Here is a 16,823-nt window from a genome sequence, read left to right as displayed (position 1 = left end):
CAATAATTAAAAAAATGCATTTAAAAAAAAAAATTTAAATCGAATTATTTTTGATTTTAATAAATAAATTAGAAGAAATGAAATGAGGAAAATGTAATGAAACAACGTCTCCATCCATTACAGCAGATTCTTTGGATTCCTAAGGATGTCGAGGCCTGTCCGTCAGCCCCCCGTCTTGTCCCGTGAGCGTCCGGAAGGCTCCGCGTCGTCCCGCCTCGGCTCCAGGATTCCCTCCACCCCGTGTTTCCACCGCAACGCCACGCATATCATCCAGCTCCCTCATCTGCCAAACGTTCACCGTCACCCCGCTAGAAATGAGACCGTTATCAAAGCGGCCCAGGCCTGGCCTCCTCCCTCTTCGTGGGGTGGGGGTCCGCCGGCATTGGGCTCGTCTGGATCTGAACAGCATGCTCCGATTAAAGGGGCGCGGATGTGGTCTCGGCCTTCGACGCGAGCTCTACTGTATGCATGGCTTCCCAAAACCATGTTTAATTACATTGGCACTAATAGTATCAGCCCTGTGTGTGATTAACAGGTGAGTATTACTAGGTAGAAAACTACTGATCGGTACACGAACCCTTCGGTTGTCTCCTTTTCGCTTTTCCGAAAACTGCAGAAGCTTTAATAGATGCTGAACAGTTCTGACAGGTTTTTTTTTGGCATCCTTTATTGAGCTTTGCTTGTTTTGACTGCTTTTTTTTTTTTCTATGGTTACCGAAGAATATAATTATCCTGTAGTACCAAATAAAATAAAATAAAATAAAATATATATATATAATTTTGATATATTGACCCAGCAGTGTGTCCTCTGAAATCTCAGATGTTGTTCGGCGCGTTTATCGATTTATAGGAATACTCCGTACACGATACGTGTGGGTTTTGTTACAAAAAAATAAATGAAAATGCTAAATGGGTGAATACCATGAAACCTGACAAGAACCTCGTCGAGGTCGTATTTTGGCTTTGTGATCAAAAGGGAGAATGTGGGATGGGATTTGTTTTGCTGAAATTATCATTGCTCTGTAAAATAAGTCTTTACTGTAATGGAAAAAAAAAAAAAAAAAAAAAAAATAAGTAAACAATTCAGGCTAATGCAAAAAATATATATAAAAATAAAATAAATATATATATATATAATTTTTTGCATTAGCCTGAATTGTTTACTTATTTTTAAGAACTAATATATATATATATATATATATATATATATATATATATATATATATATATATATATATATATATATATATATATATATATATATATATATATATATATATATATATATAATATTATATTATATTGATTCTTAAAAAATAAGTAAACAATTCAGGCTTGTTACAGTAATGCAAAAAAAAAAATATATATATATATAAATAAATAATTGAGACAACATCCAGATGCATTACATTTAATACAATATCTGAAAACATTGTTTCATGTAACTATGTACTACTTTGTGTATAATTTTAACGAAATAATCCAATAATACACATTTTTTTGTTTTGATTTACCGACTAAATGGACAAATAACAATGAAGTTCTTAACAGGTTTTATGAAATTCACCCGAATATATGGACACACTGTTTCGGCCCGAATGCATCGTAGACCCCTTCCTGTTGATTCTCCATAAAGACCAGCGATTATCGTGAGGTGTGTTTCCGAGATGTCCCCCGTCGTCGTGAAGGTGTTTTCGCTCGGCCTGCCCTCCGCTGAGCCGTCCTCCGAAAATGTTCTTTCAAAAACGCATCGAACATCTAAAGCGCTTTTCCTGTGTATTAACTGGTCGCCAGTTTTTCTTGAGAAAGACGAAAGGTCTGGTCCGGTCCTGCGGCGTCCCGCCGGTCGCAGGGATCAAATATAGCTCGATCCTACATTTACACATTCTCAAGCACAAGTGCTTTGATTTTTTTTTTACGTTTTGTCTGTTTTCTTATCATTTCTCCCTGAGATTTTTTTTTGTTTTGTTTCATTTCCCAAATAGATGTGCATGTTCTTCAAATGAAAATGTGCATATTTGTCATTAAAATGTTGGTAAAAACGTGTTCTTTTGAATTTGTTTTTAAGCAAAGCTCTTACTAAACACACTTTAATAATTACCCCTAAATTACTGCCTTAAAACCGCCGTTTAATGTTAAACCCACACGAACAAACTACTTTTTTCGCGCCGACGTCGGCCATTTTAAATGCGCGCGCTTTTTTAAACCCGGGTGGATTGTGATTGGCTGTCAGTGTTTTTCTCGTTTAAAAATTCTAACGTGATTCTACTAATAAAGGTTATCGTCCGTTTGCACGCCGCTTTATGATGAAGAGGGTAATAAATGTGACCGTGGCAGAAAATAGTGTTTTTAATGTATTAACAGTGTTATCTGTAAAGTGTTAAATCAAAGTGCAGGTCAGACATCAACCACTAGATGGAGGCGTTTCACAAAAATACATTGAATGCGAGCAACGAGCACGAACTTGGTCCATGCAGTAAAATCCCAGGAAAGAATGAACTTTTTGAGCTTGAAAAAAACAGAAAACGACGATATCTGCGTGGCTGATAAGCACGAATGATGTTAAAAAGGCGCGAAACCGCACCCGTCGTTTATTTCGAGTCGAAGTGGGAGTGAACTTTTTTCTCTCATCTCATAGTTTCCCAAAACCCTAACGAATTATATACGATATCGAGCCAGTCTGACGCAACTTTTTGATGTTGTGCCGAAATCCTGTACTTTTTTTTTTTTTTGGTGTAGAGTGTCAAACCGGACTTTGAAGGAGGGGAAGGGATTAGTTGGCCCGTTTCTGGCCGTGTTTCAAATCTCTCAGAAGGCGAACGTCACCGTTCATATGAGTTATTTATTTAACTTTTCCGCCAGGCGGCGCCGGACGGCTCAAACAGCATTCAGCCGCATTCACACAACGTATTAGTTTGTACACTATGTATGTTACATTCAGTGAGTCATAACTCAAACGGAGATAGATCCAAATCCACCCGCTTCCTTTTAAACACACACGACTAAGAATCAGTTTTCTCAGTATTTTGATTTCTTCGCGCCTTTCATATTGCGTATAAATATCAGTTTCGAAGCCCCGCCCCGCAAAGACGCGCCAGCCAATCCGATGCTTGGCTCAAGACGATTGACGGGCGAGCTACAACCAAGTCCCGCCCACCACGCGAAGGCTGTTGGAAGCTAGATTCCTTTCTAGCCGCAATGTTTCGCGTCCGTTCTCCGGGACGAAAGTCGTGGCCGAAATGCAGTCTAGATAGGAAGGGCGCTTGGATTTGAGACACGGCCTCATTTACGCTCACCAGATCGGTCCACTCGCTAATGCCGGAGGAGCTACAGCTCTTAAAAATCATTTCTACAGCTTCACGTCCGTCTGACAGGAGCGGATCGGAATCGTACGCGGAGTTTGTTTGGGATTCCGGAGTGATCAGAGCTGAAGTTCGAGCTTCTCGTGTCTTTTACGGGAGCTAATGCTAGCCTGTTAGCTCTTAATCTGCGTTTATTAACCTGATCGAGCCGAGATGAAGATTACTGTGGATTTCGAGGAATGTCTCAAGGATTCTCCCAGATTCAGGTGAGAAAGACGCCCGACTTGGGCTCCTCTGTTATGGACGTGTTTGTTGAAAGTGCTGCGCGTTTGTGAATTTCAGATTTAAAGGACGAAATGCGACATAAACGTACATTTAAAGGGTTAAAATGCTGGTTTAGATGCTCACTGGTGAGATTTTATGCTGCCGGCTATTGATTTTAAACAGGCATGACATTGTTTTAATAATGGGTTGGGTCTGTGTGTATGTAAAACTATACTTTTTTTAATATTTACACGAATGACAACCTTTACTAAACGTATTGGATGGTATTGGGCTGTAATACAAATCATCTTAATCATAAGCATGTCATTTACATGTTTTCTTAATGAAGTGTGTGTGTGTGTGTGTGTGTGTGTGTGTGTGTGTGTGTGTGTGTGTGTGTGTGTGTGTGTGTGTGTGTGTGTGTGAACTTAAACAGTTGTCAGTTTTCCTGCCGTCTTCCTAATTTATACAGTTATGTTTTTGACTTAAATTTCTATCATTGTGTATAAAATGCGGGCTGCTGAATAAAACCTTGTAGATTCAAACTATAAAAAGTGACTTATGTAAGTTTAGTGTTTATATAATTAAGTTATCGGGGTCTTCTTGGGCCTTCGAGGAAAAGCCACCAAACAGAAACACGAATCTGTCATTATTATTCATTTTGATTCAGTCTTAGTTTGTTCCAAATGCATGACTTCGGTGGAAAACAAAAAGAGACGTTTAGCAGAATGTTGCTTGCTGGTCTCCAGTCCCTTTCGTTGTGTTTCAAACAGCACTGAGATTGTCATGGACTATGCGACGTAATTTTGACCCAGAAATACTAAACCCGTGTGAAGCAAACGTGTATTATTACTTGTTAGTAAGCATCTAGTGTAGCTCAAGCGAATCTCTGTGGAAGAGTTATTTATGCTTTCTGCTCCCTCCTCTCTCGTAACAACGTCCCCTCAGAAATAAGGAGCAGATGTTGGTGGAAAACACGTTTAAAGTCATTTTTCAGAGACGCTGAGAGGATGTGAAACCGCCGGGCCGTGGCGTTTCTTGAGCAAAGTGAAAAAGCACTTCTTAAACGTCTTCTGAAGAAAACACGCCTGTCCACGACGCCGTTGAGATCGTTTCCTCAATCCCTGGCTGAAAGGACTCCAAAAAAGTTCTGAGTTATTAGAAGACGTTCTTCGCCCTTCGTTGCGCACTCTTCCTCTGTGACCCCGAAGGTCGTCTTTCAACACGGCGCCCATCACTCCTCGCTCTAAGGTGTCCTCCGCAGGCAGATTTTCCGCTCATTTTTCCATGTTCTGTGTTGATGTTGGCGCTGGATGAAAACGGGCCTCTCGGTCCACGTGGAACGGCCCTCTTGACGTCTGTTTCCACTTACGCGTTGAGCGTCGGGTTTAAATTCGTCCTTTGCCGACTTTTATATCCCCTTTGATCTGAGAGGGTTGTTTTGTTTTTAGCAAATGCGTTTTCACTTCAGGATTTCGTTTTTAGCAACTCCTCTCCTCGTCTTAGACTTACAAAACGGAGCTTTCCTTTAATCGAATCTGATTGGTTTAAAGACGGTTTAAAGCGAACGATTCGACGAACGCGCACCCTTGTTTGCGTTCGTGTCGCTCGGCAAGCAATTCAGGAACTACATTGTTTGGCGGAGGAATAGTGTTTTTAGTAATGTCGTGGCGCTTTGTTTTATTTTGTGAAACCGTTATACGTGGAACGACCGTTTTCTAAAAGCAATAAACCACATGAAACTGTGGTTTACAGTAAATTTATAACGGCTAAAATATTGTCGGTTTAAATGCAAAGAGTTGTTCAGTTATTGCTTTACTAAAACAACCGAAGTAGCGAAAGATAAAGATCGTAATTTGTGAGAAAAGTTTCAGGGGTTATTAAAGACTTTCTGAAGGGAATTGATGCATTTAAAAAAAAAATTGGGTTTTAAAAACCGTAATCTCTAGTTTCTGCAAATTGTTAATTTTTTCGTTTCTGTCTTGTTTATCGATAAATCGATAAGATTTATTCAATTGAATTAAATGGGACTCAACCTCGTTAGTTAACGAATTGAGTTATTAATTATATTTTAATACATTTTTAAAATCACACGTTTTTCATCTTTGTCTTGTTTGTGGTTACGGCACGTGACTTTTTTTCATTTAAATTCAAGTAATCACGTGAACTTTAATTAATTGAAAATGGTCTATTATGGGTTATGAAACGTCCATTTTTTACGAGTCCCCAACAAAGGGTCTTTCCTTGTACAGCGTTACCGGGGAAACGCTCCAAATAAGACACCTAGCGGTGAAGAATGAATTAGCATTTTCATTCAGACCGACGATAAAAGACTAACAAGTAGCGTGAAATATGCTAACGTTGACGTCCCCATCAAACGGCTTGGGCTTCGTTGAGTCCAGTCTTTCGGTTAAGAGACATGGAGCACTTTCAGATTTATAATTTAGAGGATGCTTTTATTCACCTAGAGCTGTATTACACGTGAACGAAAACGGCATGTGTTTTTTTTAATTAAATTGAATAATTTTAAATCATTGATTGATTGATTAAAATTTTAACGGCATGAAACCAACATTTTGTTTATGGCTACACCACATTACATTTTCTTTTTATTAAACGTAATACATTTTTTAAAATGTTTATACAATTAATGAATCAATTAATCGAAAATGCAACTTTTTTTTTTTGGTTTTATCGCATTAAATCAACATTTTTATTTTCGTCGGTGTCTTGAACTCTTATTTTTTTAGTTTTGGTGGCCAGTGGTTTTTGGAGTTTGGAAAATGTACATTTTTTTAATTTTTTTCTGGTCTTTATAGTTGCAAAATTCCCTCCGTGTCATCTCCTTACGTAGCGTTACTGGTTTTCTAAAAATCCGAGGTTTAGCTCACTGGGAACTCCCGCTCCCCCTCTCTTTCATCCAGGATTGTTTCCCAACAATTGCAGGAAGAGATTCGCAACGGAGGGACCGACCCGAGCTACTGCTCCGTCCCAGTCAGGAATTTCTCCTGATCTCATTTCCCATGATGCTCAGAGAAGGATCGTCTCGAGATCTTTGGTTACGTCCACCTCCTTGAGGTCTAATGCTCAATCCTTGAGGAAGGTGGGTGTGAGTCCAGCTGGATAAACAAATCGCCCGTCCACTCTTTAGGAACAGTTCTGCTTTTTATGATCAATGTTGACATGTAGAGGTCTGATGTGGTTTCCTGCTTCTCGATTGTTTAGGCGTCTATATTGGCTCTTTGTTCTTTGATGCTGGTTCTTTTATTAATGCGGTCCCACATCAATGATGAGATCCAGACACCAAACCATGTTTTTGTTCTGTTTGGGTGAGTCCTAAGATACCTATCGTATGTACGACAGGTTGTATGCATGCCACACCAAAATCTAAAGTAAGAAGAAATTGTGCTATTGAATAAAGAAAAGGAAAGGTTTTGAAACCATTGCGTTTTGGTTCATATAATGGAAGACCATTCACAAACTACTAATAATGATTTCATCCCCACAAAAAATTAAAAATAAAATAAAATAATTATAAATATAATAATAAATAAAATATAATAATAATAAAAATAAATAAATATATTATATATAGCTTGACTTTTTCTGACAAGACAAGGTTAGTTCATGTTATAAAATGTCATGTATTATGCCCATTTAAAAAAAAAAAAAAAAAAACTGTCATATTTCTGATATAATTTTTGATATTTATAAAAATATATATTTCATAAAAACTGTTGGGAAATATATACATTTGCTTGTAAAAAGACAGTACACTTACATGCATTCAGTGAGTTGGCTTACATATTTTCTTGGGATATTAATCATTAATCATTGCTGAAAATATTCATTTTTCTTTTCAGTTGGTTTGGGACTAATTTGAGACCGCAGAAATATATTTTAAAAAAAGTCTAAATACAATTTATTATTTTTGTATTTATTAGCTTTATTGAAAAAAAAGAGCAATGTCGTCAACTAAAAGTTTAATTTAATAATAATAAAAAAAGCTAGCAGATTTAGTTTAATTCATATTACCATTTTACTACCCTTTTTTATACTACTAATTCATAAAAACACCATATTATGTTTGCAGATATTTTGGAAACATGTTAACTTTTACGTACTTTCTCTGAAAAAACACCGCTGCAGTTGGTCATTCTGCTTTGAAATGTCAAGTTACTGTTTTTGTTGTCGTCTGCTTGACTCCGCCCACTGCCAAATTGAACCAATAGTATTTTGACACCTCGGGTTGCCAGTTGATGGAAAATGCAGCGTATTGCAACCGTGGAAGCCAGTAAACAAACTGCATCGGAAATGATCAGCGGAATTAAAAAAACCCTGATAAATGAACTCAACTTAGCTCATTGCCGTACACTTTCTCTTGCGTGTCCTCAACCTGGCAACCCGAGTAAGCATAGAGTCTGAAGCTGGAAAAAAAAAATCATTTGGACCTCGTCAATGTTACATACCACACCTTATAAGATTTCACTGGGATTTTTGGAGGGATTTGTTGGTGTCGTGATATTCAGTGGGACAGGTCATGTTGGAGGCAGATGTTTGATGAGTTGGCGTGTGTTGTTGAATGTGACTCACACGCTCTGGATCTGCTCCAGCTCTCAGTCTATGAGGCAATGGCCTAGATCTCATTAGCAAGCAGCCCTCTTCACTGCGGTCAGCACTTTCCCAACCGTCCTTTCCAGCCGGAGCTGTTTTGAGAAAATCGGGACCAAAATAAGGAGGGCGACTGTTTGTTAGGAAGATGTGCTTCAGAGTCGTAACTCGGCTGATTAACTATAAGTTAACGAGATAACGGAAGAGTTACTGGAAGAGAGCAGCTGAAGAAAGCCATGTGTCTTTGGGAGGTTGGTTTAGATGTGTGGGATAATGAAGAACATTGGGCCGCATGCTTAAAATACCGTGTGGGTTTCATCCTAAAACAAACGTTTTCCCATTTATTAATTGTTTTGTGTTTTGGACCCTTGGTAAATTTTGCATATAGTGGGCGATTTAGTCTTAAATGTCCCATAATGACCGTGTCCTGAAATGACCATAAGTGGATTGAAAATGGACTAAAGGCCACCGATATACTTCAAACAAAATCGAATAACGAACTGAAATGACGTCATTTCAATCAAAATCTGGCCAAAAAGAAGTTTAAAAGATTACAAAGAAAATATGAAAATAAAGACTCTGATTGGAATTGAATGCAAAAAAAAAAACTCAACGTATACTAGCTTGTTACATGAGTACTATAGCAATATAATTTATTACTCATATCTCCAACGACATACAGCCTATGTTGATCATACCGTATTCATAAATCGGTGATTCTGTTCCTCATCTGACGTTATTTGGGTGAATAAAACAAACTGCTGTGGAGGATTGAGTTTTATTCTTACCCCGGCGACCAGTGTCATGAATCTGAGTGTGTTTTTCTCTCGCTAATTCAGGAATTTAGATTGACTCCAACATTCCAGCAATGAAGTCACATGGAAATGTGAAGAGAAAAGCAGCTGTTGACGGGAATGAAACTGCACAGAATATTTCTTCTGCAGCTTTTCGGTGCTTATGACAAAATAATGAGCAGATACTGCGTTTTTGCTTTTGCTTCTAACCAAATAAACCAGTACCCGGTTGTATCTACAGCTCATAATCTATACTTCTAAAGCGTTTTATTTGATCCCTGAAGTTTCCTAGTTCTCTCAGACCCGTTATTGTTACCCTGTCGGTAAGCCCCGCCCCTCAAACGCGGTTGAGCCAATGGCAGTCGAGTATCAGTTGGTTTCTCGTGGTTTAAATTGGGCGAATTTTGTACGTGATGCTGTGCTGATTTTCAGTGATTGTGAATGACTGAGATCCTGCTCTGTCCTCAACAGGGCGACCGTCGAAGAGGCGGAGGGCGACGTCTGTGAGCTCGAGTCCAAACTAGACAAGGTACGTCGCCAAAATGTAAAAATCAAGTACATTTGGTGTCCCTGCCTGTCACGGTCAAACTCTGTTACCAAGGTAGAGTAACAGTGCTGACAATAGCGTAACAGAATGGACAATTTTACTTTTTTTCCAAAAGCTCCATAAATGCTAAGAAAACATGACACTAATGAAAGCATGATTAAAAGACGTTCACAAAGACCAGTAATGAACTCCGTTTTCCTTTTGATATTGTGGTAACAGAGTTGACGTTCTGCAAAATAACTGCAGGACGTTTTCAGATGAAAATATTTTCTCAGAGAGAGCACACAGATGCTTTTCAGTGCTGCAGAGCTTAACAGTAGGTGAATGTGACATCATTTCCTGTAACTTGGACAATTCAGAGAGAAAATCGAAAATATGGTATGGTAAGGGTTGATGTGTGGACACACATCTTTCTAAAAATAAATAAAAAAAAAAGAAATTATGTTGATGGATTGAGTAGGTAACTAATTAAGACTTTTAGAAATAAAATCTTGCAAAAAGAAAAGTGCTATAATATATTTTGATTGCATGTTGATACATAAATACATAAATTCAGACGAAAAGAATCATGATTGTCAGCTATTTAAGACACTTTTTTTTCCTCTTGTAATCCATTACAATTAGTAAAGAAGAATAATATCATTTTCTTTTTTTGGGGCGAACTTTTAACCCTTTAGGACACCGTTTAATGCACGCATCTAATGCAATGTTGCACATCCAATCGTTTTTTTCCCAAAGGTTCACGCAAGGTACAACCGATTATGTTTGCGTGGACTTCACCTCGACGTAGTCACCACTAACTTAGTTATGGAGTTTGACGTCACTTGGTTTAAAGCCAGCAGCTGACACGGATAAAAGCCGACGATCATGATAATCCAGCACGATCCGAAAATATCTGTTCATTTCCAAAAGGCCCAAACATGGACCCGATTGCGTGCTCAGGCCCGAGGAGCGAAGCCTTGGTTTGATCTGAGCTCTTTCCTGTCGTGGTCGTGGCGGTGGCTGTCGGAGCGGCTCATTGTTGGGTCAGATTCGGGACCCACCCAGCGTCGTGTGGACTGAGTGACTCAGGCCGCTCGCTTCCTCCTCGCGCTGAGGAAGGATGTGAGATGTTGAGGAGGAGCTGCTGCGGCTTTTCTTAGAAATCGACGCAAAAAAAGATGTGTAATAATTCAGCATCTGCGTTTACATTATAATTAATACACCATAGCTTCAAAAAAAAAAAAAAATACACACACACACACACACACACACACACACACACACACACACACACACACACACATATATATATATATATATATATATATATATATATATATATAAATAAAATGTGTGCGTGTTTTAGTTTATTTTGTCTTGTTTTTAGGGGTTTTTGTTTTTTGGTTATTATTTTTTTTTTTTAGTTTGTTAGTTTTCATTTTTTTTGGTTAGTTTTACTATTTTTAGTGTTTCATTTTTTGTTTCATGTCATTTTTAAAATACACACACACACACACACACACACACACACACACATATATATATATATATATATATATATATATATATATATATATATATATATATATATATATATATATATATATATATATATAAAATAAAAAAATTATATATATATATATATATATATATATATATATATAATAAAAATTAACAAATTTTATTATATATATATTTTTTTTTTACCTAGAAATAAACTGCTGGTTTGGCATGGCTATTGGAGAATAAACAATTTTTTACACACTATTCTGTTTAATACTATAAAGCTGTTTTGAGACCATCTGCATTGCAAAAAGTGCTACATAAATAACTAACAAATGACTTTTTTAATTTGTTTCGTCTTGGTTTTCGTGTGTGTGCGTGCACGTTTTTGTTTTGATAAAGCAACAAGCAATCAGACGTATTTATTTTTCAGCCACTGTTTTGCTAACGAGCCGAAGCAGTCGTGTGTTCACGGTATACTTACTCCGTTGTGTTTTAGCTGGTGAAGCTCTGCATTGGGATGATAGATGCTGGAAAGGCGTACAACACGGCCAACAGGCAGTTCGTGAACGGGATTCGGGAACTGGCGCAGCAGTCTGCCAAAGACGATGTCATCGAGGTGAGTGCATTAATAACCAATCGGCTCTTACTGACTCGAGGCTTTCCCAATCGAAAACCCTGGAGCCCAAACCGGGCCTGCTGTAGTGTGACGTACCAGCTGAAAGACCGCCGTTTGTTCAGCGATCGCTTGGTTTGTGTTCACGCAGAAACACTGGCTACGCAGCAGCATTCCTAGTCTTCCAGTGTTTACTTTCCCGCTTCTTTGAAATATCTCTATTGTGTTTCCTCCATTGTACTGTGAAAAGATACCCGTGCATTCCTCGTGGGAAAATAATCTGGTGCGGGTAAATACTAGTGTTTCCCAACCTGTTTTGGTTTTCGTTTAGCACCAAAGCTGAAATGCGTTGCGAACAGCGTCCTGGTAATGTTTAAGCGTTGCTTTGTTTTCTTTCCGTAAAATAACCAAATGTTAGTCTGTTCAGAGCCAAATCCCCTTAAAAAAGACATTTGTGATGGTTAGAGAGAGAGAGAGAAGTGGGGGAAAAAATGCTTTTTTTTTTGTTTGTTTGTTTTTTGTAAAACAATTTTTTTGTGAGATAGATTTATTCACTTTTGTCTTTTTTTTTTTTTTTTTTTTTACATATTATATTTATATGAATATTTACGTGTATATATTTTAGCGCTGACAAATGATTAATTGCATCCAAAATGAGTTTGTTTGCATCATGTGTGTGCACAGTGTATATTTACGTCTGTATAACACTTTTATTTTGGATGCGATTAATTGTTTGACAGCACTGATAAATTTATATTCATATAATTTGCATCATATATACATATATTTAATATGTAAATGTAACATTTTTCTTAAATATACATGCATTATATATATATATATCAGTAAGATCTTTTATAGTGAAAATGTCAGGCTTTGTAAGTTTTTGTTTTGTTTTATGGTCAAATTGGACGTTTTTTGCTATTTTCTGCATTTGTGATCAATAACCATGCTTTTCTCTGTCCTGTGTTCGCTGACCTCTGTAACGGTTTCTGATTTCTTCACAGTCCAGTCTGAACAAGTTTGCAGAGAATCTTCAAGAGATGATCAACTATCACACAGTAAGCAAATCGGGGCGAAAAAACTCGTATTGCATTATCGCTTATGACTTCTCCTTTTCGTCTCTCTTTTTTTTTCATCATGTTTGCATATGCGTTTTTGTGCATAAGAGTGCTGAGATGCTATAAATGTTGACTTGCCTTTATTTCTCACGCAACAAACTATTTTCCTCTTTACTCTCTACTTATTACCATTCACCATTAACTTCAGGACAGTTTACTGTAAATAAATCATTTATTTTTTATTATTTTTCTTCCAGTAGCGCCCCTTGTGGTGACAATGGGAAGTGCTTTTATTTTCTACCACTGTTCGTGTGAAATCAAACGTAGCTATGAATTGAGCTTGCCCTCATTTTATAGATGATGTTTTTGGTCTTATTTTTTGTTTCTATAACGGATGATCCTCAGCGGTGTTGAAACTGGAGCTCCGTGAGTCAGTGTTTAAGCCTGTGGTGAGATCAGCTGACTTGTGGTTGAAGTCCTCATGAGCGCATGATCTTTAAAGCACGAACGTGTCTTGACTATTTCATTTCACACACAATTAGATGTAGTTTTACTGGCCCGAAATGTCTAAAAATGCGCAGTTCATGCATTGAAAGCTGAAATGCATCAAAGTCATGTGATGAAAGTAGCGTTGTAGTCAGGACCACCGAGACCGAGACCTGAATGTGTTGGGGCCCGAGACAAAGGCAAGGTCAAACTGAGGCAACTGATAATCACGTGTCTTACATTTAATCAATAAATACAGTTAAAATAATACTGAGGTACATTATAGCTGTTAATATTAACAGCAAAATTCTTCTCCGCACTGTAGAGATGGCATAGAAGCTGCATCTGAGATTAATGGTTTAGAAAGTAACATTTTGAGTACAGAAATTACAATGGGGGAAAAGTTGATACTTTCAAATGCGAAATTAAAATCGTTAGCAGGCTAGGTGACGGCGTACACATATCTATTAGTGCTGTCAAACAAGTACATGCGAAAAATTCTGTTAGCATTTTTATATGTATAGAAAATGTGTGTGTGTGTGTGTTCATTTTCTTTCGCAGATTTTATTCGACCAAGCACAACGATCAATCAAATCCCAACTGCAGACATTCATTCGAGAGTGAGTATTATAACGTTACACGTTGTTTCGTCAATTTACGCGATTCTGAACTCTTTATATTTTAGTAACTTCTAAAATGAACACGTTTTAAAATTCTGCAGTAGCAGTTGATCAGTTGTTTTTAATTGTTTAACGTTGATATGTATCGGTAAATCCGTTCGTGTCCAAAAGTCATGTGGCCGATACGATTCGAACTCCGCGCGCCTTTAGTGCAACAACATGCTTTCTTCTACAAAGAGTAGCATCAGAACAAATCACACTTGTTGTTTTGTCGTCGGTTCGTGAGAATAGACCGTCAAGCTTTTACAGCCGCCGAACCGATTTTTTAAAATCTGTTTATCGACTCCTTACACAAAGCCACTTGTCTGAAAGTTTACAATGGCACGGTTTCAGCGAGCGTCCGGTGCACTTTTAAGGAATGGTATTGCTGTGCGCAGGGACCTTCGGAAATTCAAAGAAGCTAAGAAGCAATTCGACAAAGTGAGCGAGGAGAAAGAAGCAGCGCTGTCCAAAAATGCCCAGGCTCCTCGGAACAAGCAGCACGAGGTGGAGGAGGCCACCAACATCCTCAACGCCACGCGCAAGTGCTTCCGCCACATCGTCCTGGACTACGTCCTTCAGGTAAGAGCTCAGACCCCCTCCTCAGGAGCTCGGGTTAAACTTCGTACTCAAACAACCTTTGCACGGATTCCTGTGCCGTTACGTCACAGCCCCGAGACACGTGCTGATGATAGAAATTAGCATTAGCGCTGGTGATTATATTTATCGTAACCGATACTGCGTTCGAGGTCGTTTGCAAGAGATGTTTTGAAAGAGAAGGAAACCGAATTAGTTCTTGTGTCCTCTCCGTGCACTTCCTGTGACCGCACACGCTCGGTTTAAACGAATCCCCTTTGCGAGGTCAGTCAAGCGGTTATAATTCAAACGACTCGAACGTTATTACCGTAGCTTGACCTTTCTCTCGAGATGACGTGTAACGGCTCTGCTAAATCTCTCCAGTGAGTCAGTAGTCTGAGTGTTTAGTGTGTGTGTGTGTGTGTGTGTGTGGTTTACAGGCGCTCTGCGAGCAGTGTGTAGCGCCCCCTGGTGGCTCAAAGAAGGCACTGCTTACTTCCAGTCTTTTGTGAAACCATAAAGGATGTGCGTTCAGGAGTACAGGAAGCAGATGTGTTAGATTTGATAATAGACTGTCATTATTGAAGCATTAGCGCTCAGGAATATGTGGTTACGGAATATGCATTATTTTTGGTTTTTGTTTTTAATGACTTTACCGGGACACACAATTGCACAGTATCGTAGACATTTTTGTTTAGTATATGTGCAAAAATATTTATAAAACTGTACAACATGTATGGACCCGTGTGCGCTTGTATATATGCATAATATAATGCGTTTTCTTTGTTGTTGCTGACAAAGTAAAAGGGGTAGACAAAAAAGGAAATTTGTTTATAGTAATAACTCGGATATTCCCTTTTGGGAAAATCCCCAAAATAATGGTGACCTCATGTGTTTATCCTTTTTAAAACTTGCTTTAAAAAAGTACCCGTTTTTTGAAGTAGGGAGTTTATATATTTACTTGTCTGTAAATATGATTGTATTTATTTTTCAGATTAATGTGCTGCAGTCCAAGAGACGATCAGAAATCCTCAAATCGGTAAAACATTCTTATTCGTGATTTGTAATTAAGGCTTAAAGGTACGGTTCTCAATCAAACGGACATTCTGTCAATAACTACTCGCCCTCTTGTCGTTCCAAACTCGTAAGGCCTCTGTTCATCTTCAGATCACGATTATTGAGTAATTAATGACAGAATGTTCATTTTGTGGTGAACTATCCCTTTAAGATGTATACTGTCATGTGAGCCGAGTAGTTAAACATGTCGTCTGTTGTACAGATGCTGTCTTTCATGTACGCCCACCTGACCTTCTTCCATCAAGGTTATGATCTGTTCAGTGAACTACAACCCCTCATGAAACAGCTGACCGGACAGGTACATCATGTCTATCTGTCCGAATCTCTCTCTCTCTAATATACAGTCTGTTAGTTTGACTGTCATGCAATCTGTCTGTCTTCTTTTTATCCGTCTTGACGTCTCTGTCTGTCTCTCTCTCAATCTACAGTAGTCTGTCTGTCAAATAATCATTCTGTCTATCATAGTCGGTCTTTCAATCGGTTGTCGAATCATCTATTTGTCTTTTTATTGTGTTCGTCTGTCATACAAGACGTCTTTCTACCTTTCTCCCGTTATACGATCTGTCTGTCCATTTATATGATCTTTCTGTATGATCTACCTTTCTGTCCTGTGATCTGTGTATTGTATGATCTGTCTGTCGTATAATCCATTTATTGTCTATCTCAGTTATGCAACCAGTCTATCGTACAATCGCTCTATCGGTCTATTGTCTACGATCTGTCTATCGTAAGATTTTCTGTCTATTGTGTACGATCTGTCTGTCTCTGTCATGCGATCCGTCTATTATACGATCTATCTGTCGTAAGATTTACTCGTTACTATTGCTAATAAAAGTACATTTTGTATGCTTCCCAACTCAAGCTCAGTGCCAAGTGTGTATCACCAAGAACAATTAAATTATCGTTATTTTTAATACCACTCGCATCACCACCCCAGCTCTACCAATTCTGCTCTGGAGCCCTGCTTCATGTAATTTATGTCTCTTCCTAAAAGCGAAAGCTTGATTTCTGTTGTCATTTTCCCCCTGATGGGCACGTGAATCCTCGTTTCCTGTGGGCAGGAATGCGATGGGTTTCTTGAGTCCCGTGATTGGCCGCTGCTTACAGAGGCCTCGCACTGGAAACAGGAAGTTAAATTGGGCGATTAAAGGGTTTTCCCTGTCTGGGAGTTAAATTGAGTGTGTTTGAGTTAGAGAGGACGCACGGAGTTTTCAGGATTCGATTTCTGCCGTCGTTATGAAGCTCAAGAAAGTGGAGAGATTATGTCGAGAGGTTTGGAGGAGCTGCTCGCAGGTCTGTGTTTCTGTTTATCGTCGACTGCTTATGACGCTGCCGTATCAGTTTG

At 38.4% G+C, this 16,823-nt stretch overlaps 2 protein-coding genes across 15 annotated transcripts in view; both read left to right on the top strand.

Annotated features, from left to right (window-relative positions):
* ppp1r2 (protein phosphatase 1, regulatory (inhibitor) subunit 2) overlaps positions 1 to 784 on the top strand; it is a 14,188-nt gene extending 13,404 nt beyond the window's left edge. Inside the window, exon 6 of one of the 2 annotated variants that reach the window (XM_043231966.1) lies at positions 127 to 784. In XM_043231966.1, the coding sequence (XP_043087901.1) occupies positions 127 to 143 (17 nt within the window). In that variant the 3' untranslated portion in view covers positions 144 to 784. Of the gene's footprint in view, positions 1 to 123 lie in introns of both variants that reach the window. The other variant, XM_043231965.1, reaches the window with a different exon arrangement.
* Positions 785 to 3,208: 2,424 nt separating this feature from the next.
* LOC122334045 (arf-GAP with coiled-coil, ANK repeat and PH domain-containing protein 2) overlaps positions 3,209 to 16,823 on the top strand; it is a 28,476-nt gene continuing 14,861 nt past the window's right edge. For 6 of the 13 annotated variants that reach the window (XM_043231938.1, XM_043231942.1, XM_043231940.1 and 3 more), the window contains exons 1-8: positions 3,210 to 3,568; positions 9,443 to 9,500; positions 11,503 to 11,622; positions 12,627 to 12,680; positions 13,728 to 13,786; positions 14,224 to 14,407; positions 15,396 to 15,440; positions 15,681 to 15,776. In XM_043231938.1, coding sequence (XP_043087873.1) covers positions 3,516 to 3,568; positions 9,443 to 9,500; positions 11,503 to 11,622; positions 12,627 to 12,680; positions 13,728 to 13,786; positions 14,224 to 14,407; positions 15,396 to 15,440; positions 15,681 to 15,776 — 669 coding nt within the window. In that variant the 5' untranslated portion in view covers positions 3,210 to 3,515. Of the gene's footprint in view, positions 3,569 to 9,442; positions 9,501 to 11,502; positions 11,623 to 12,626; positions 12,681 to 13,727; positions 13,787 to 14,223; positions 14,408 to 15,395; positions 15,441 to 15,680; positions 15,777 to 16,823 lie in introns of all 13 variants that reach the window. The other 7 variants (XM_043231947.1, XM_043231946.1, XM_043231945.1 and 4 more) reach the window with 4 other exon arrangements.

Source organism: Puntigrus tetrazona, unplaced genomic scaffold, assembly GCF_018831695.1.
Source record: "Puntigrus tetrazona isolate hp1 unplaced genomic scaffold, ASM1883169v1 S000000472, whole genome shotgun sequence".
Lineage (NCBI taxonomy): Eukaryota > Metazoa > Chordata > Actinopteri > Cypriniformes > Cyprinidae > Puntigrus > Puntigrus tetrazona.
Note: the sequence above shows the minus strand (reverse complement) of the source record. Positions and strands in the feature narration are given on the sequence as shown.